The sequence below is a fragment of the Nematolebias whitei genome, unplaced genomic scaffold (genome assembly GCF_014905685.2).
Source record: "Nematolebias whitei isolate Nwh7 unplaced genomic scaffold, NemWhi1 Nwh_scaf_3223, whole genome shotgun sequence".
Lineage (NCBI taxonomy): Eukaryota > Metazoa > Chordata > Actinopteri > Cyprinodontiformes > Rivulidae > Nematolebias > Nematolebias whitei.
Window position 1 is genome coordinate 1 of NW_023621768.1, and position 3549 is coordinate 3549.

The 3549-nt window shown below is 44.1% G+C and overlaps 1 protein-coding gene across 1 annotated transcript; it reads right to left on the reverse strand.

The window, feature by feature from the left end:
• Positions 1-140: 140 nt before the first annotated feature.
• LOC119429583 lies at positions 141-3098 on the reverse strand (the record flags this gene model as incomplete). The annotated part of the gene is made up of 5 exons (XM_037697185.1): positions 2904-3098; positions 1584-1645; positions 1092-1170; positions 449-674; positions 141-307 (listed from the first exon to the last, which is right to left on the reverse strand). Coding segments are annotated over exons 1-5 (729 nt in total), but the record flags the coding sequence as incomplete, so codon positions are not given.
• Positions 3099-3549: the final 451 nt, after the last annotated feature.

Genomic DNA, 3549 nt, shown 5'->3' on the forward strand with positions numbered 1-3549 from the left:
TTCCCAATGCCAGCCACTCCCTTTGTCATCACTGTTCTGACTGGTTCATGTCTTCCAGGTGGGAGTTTAAAGATGTCTTCTTGTCTGATGGTTGTTTCTGGTGTGTGTGGTTTCCTGGATGCTGTTTCAATCTGTCTGACCTCATGCTCATCATTGACCTCTCCAGTCCCTCCCTCTGTGATGTAGAGCTCTGTGTAGATCTCATTCAGAAGGGTTGGGTTTCCTGCTTTAGCAATCCCCTCAAACACACACTGGAACCTCTTCTTCACACAACTGTTAAGGTTACGTTGACAAAGGGCTGTTGAATCTTTGAATAAGGAAATAGGGTTATTATTGAGATATAATCTTTTAGGCTATGGGAACTTCAATATCTCTTGTTCAACAGCCTGATTTTTAACAATTTGGTTTAATTATCCATCAAGTTAAATGTTTATAGAAATCCTCTTACTGCTCTGCAGACGGTCAGCCAGCTCCTCCTGCTTCATCCTCCTCAGGAAGTAAACTGTGATCTTCATCAATGCCTCTCTGCTGCTCCTCTGCTCTTCATCCTCAGCCTCCAAAAACTCCTCATCCTCCCTCTGACTCTCTAAGCATTCTGGGTAATCTGGGCTCAGAACCTTCTGGATCTTCTTCAGCTCATTCTTCACAAAAGTGACCATGTTGTCCTCCAGCAGCTGGAACAGAAAAATATCTGAATGACACATCAGACTGAAATCATGGAGCCAAACATCAGATCCATGTTGGACAGACTGACAGTCCACTGGTCTATGTGTTGGACAGACTGACAGTCCACTGGTCTATGTGTTGGACAGACTGAGAGTCCACTGGTCTACATGTTGGACCGACTGACAGTCTACTGGTCTACATGTTGGACAGACTGGCAGTCCACTGGTCAACATGTTGGACCGACTGACAGTCTACTGGTCTACATGTTGGACAGACTAACAGTCCACTGGTCTACATGTTGGACAGACTGACAGTCCACTGGTCTACGTGTTGGACAGACTGACAGTCTACTGTTCTACAAAGTGCAGCATGGAGATGACAGTGAACACAACACATGGAAAAGTACTTGTTGTACATGAACGCACCATAAATATGGAGTCCAGCTGTGTTTGATGCTGCTGGGCAGACTGAGCACTGGGAACCTCTGAGCTCTGCTGGTCCACTCTGTGGAGGAATCATGAAGAATTAGCTCCACTTCTGTCTGTCCACACATAAACAAACACCAGCTAAAGGTCCATGTGGAGTCAGGATCCAAAAACTATTTGTCCTCCTCCATCCAGCAACACCTGCCACCTGAGTGGAAGTTCCTACCTACACTGTGTTTGAAGCAAAGGTCAAAGGTGACACCTGCTGGACCACCTGGTGACCTACAGACACTCAGAAACTCCTCCTACAACCTCCATTCTTTCACTTTGACTGCTGAGTTTGGAGAAAACATCCAACACACACCGCTTCACATGTGAACATAGAAATGTGTGAAAAAGAGCTGAGCTCACATGAAACACATGTTGGAATGAAAACATTTCAGACTGACTCAGTTACATTTTACACAGTTACAACATTTAGAGACAGCTCACCTCTCTGCTGATGGAGGCTGGACTGATTTAAAATCAATAAGACGATACATTGACCAGTCGCTCTTTAAGGACACACAGCTGGGTTCAGGTCCAGCTTTGAGTCTCTGATGGATCCTGTTAAAAAAGTGACATTTAATGATTGAGTCATGGTGATTGGTGTCAGATCCTGAGTCTGGATCCTGGAACATTCTGGATGAAAGTGACAGGATTATTTGTTCTCAGTTATTGATCCTGAAATGATCCTTTCCAGCTGCAGGACACCACATCTGTAATTCTACAGTCCATCTTCTCCAGTTCTCCTCCTCTTCCTGCAGCAGACATGTTGTTCTTCTTGAACTGGATTAAAGTGGATGAGTGTGTAGTTGAGTAATCCAGATTATTGTCAGCAGCAGAGCAGAGAGCTGCAGCCTCCTCTGTGTTTGTTAGAGACTGAGAGAGGAGAAGGTGGACTCAGAATCACAGCCTGAACTCTCTGTTTCTGGAAGTTCTCTGAAACTACACAACAAGCTGAACACAGCAGCCTTTCTTTGTGTCAGCTGCTGGAAAAACCTGAACCTCCACTCAGAGACCAGAACCAAGGAGGGTTTAGACCAGATCTGTTAGCTCGGACTCTGTCCCAGAATGAAGGAGACGTGGAAGTCAGCTGGAAACCATTCAGACTTTAAACCAGTTACAGGAGACCAGACTGGTACCAAAAACTAGTAAAACTAGTAAAAAGTCCAGATTGTTGCTGATGTTCTGGAAACTAACAGTGAAACTGGTTGTGATGGGAGTTCTGGTTCTATCTCTGTCAGTCAGAGTTTTAGAGGAGGGTCTTGGTTTTTCCACTGGAGAGTTGATCCTGGATGTTTGTAACTGTCAGTCTGAGACAGCTGAGAGTTTCTGTTACCATGGAGACGGTAATGAGCTCCAACTTCAGCTGATGTTCATCATTTCATCTAAAATCATCTGATGGATCATCTGAACATGAGAAGAATAAAAAGCAGAGCTGAAGGCTCAGTTTGGTTCTGGTTCCTGCTGGATTCTGTTATCAGCAGCTTTGTTCACGACACAATCAGCATCCTTTAAGACTCACATGATGTGACATTTATTCTCTTTGTTCAACAAGAGTTTGAAACAAGTTACAGACAGAAAGCAGCAACTTAGTCTCAGAGAAATGAAATAAAAATAAACTCAAAGTCGTTCAACAGAAAACAATTATCTTTATAATATCATCCAGCCTCGACTGGACTCTGAGAGAAACTTACTGGTTGTTGGAGGAAACTCTTTGGTTGAATTCAATTTGAAAATCCTTTGACCAGTCGCTCTTAAAGGACACACAGCTGGGTCCAGGTTCAGGTCCAGGTCCAGGTTCAGGTCCAGATCCAGGTTCAGGTCCAGGTCCAGGTCCAGGTCCAGGTCCAGGTGTGTTCCTGTGAATAAAGTCAGTGTGTTGCTGTGAGTGCTGAGCTCTGACATGGAGAAGAGTCGTGGACAGTTAAAGATGTCACCTCTGGTCTTTGCTCTGGCTCTCATGTTCCCCACACAGAGTGGTTTTAGAGGGAGGGACTACCTCCTCTCTGTCCTCACACTGATCCATGCTGCTGAATTCACATCAGCTCACACACACTTTCTACCTTCACCTGCAGAGGAAACACAAATCATTCATGTGAACATCAACTCTGATCTTCTGATCAAACTGTTTCCTGCTGCAGAAAGGAGGAAGTCTAAAGACTAAAGTGAAGCAGAATGAACTCTGATTTATTTCACAACCATCAAACTGTTCTAGTGGATTATCTCCTGCATCTGAACTTCACACAACTGAAATCAAACACATCTGAACTAAAATCACTGTCATTTTATTTTGAAAGGACTGACAGGAAGCAGCAGGAAGCTGTTGAGTGTGATGTTAGAACATGATGCAGTTTGTTTAGTGAAGAAAACAAACATCATCTGTTCATCATGTTGTTTGATTCCAGCTCATCAA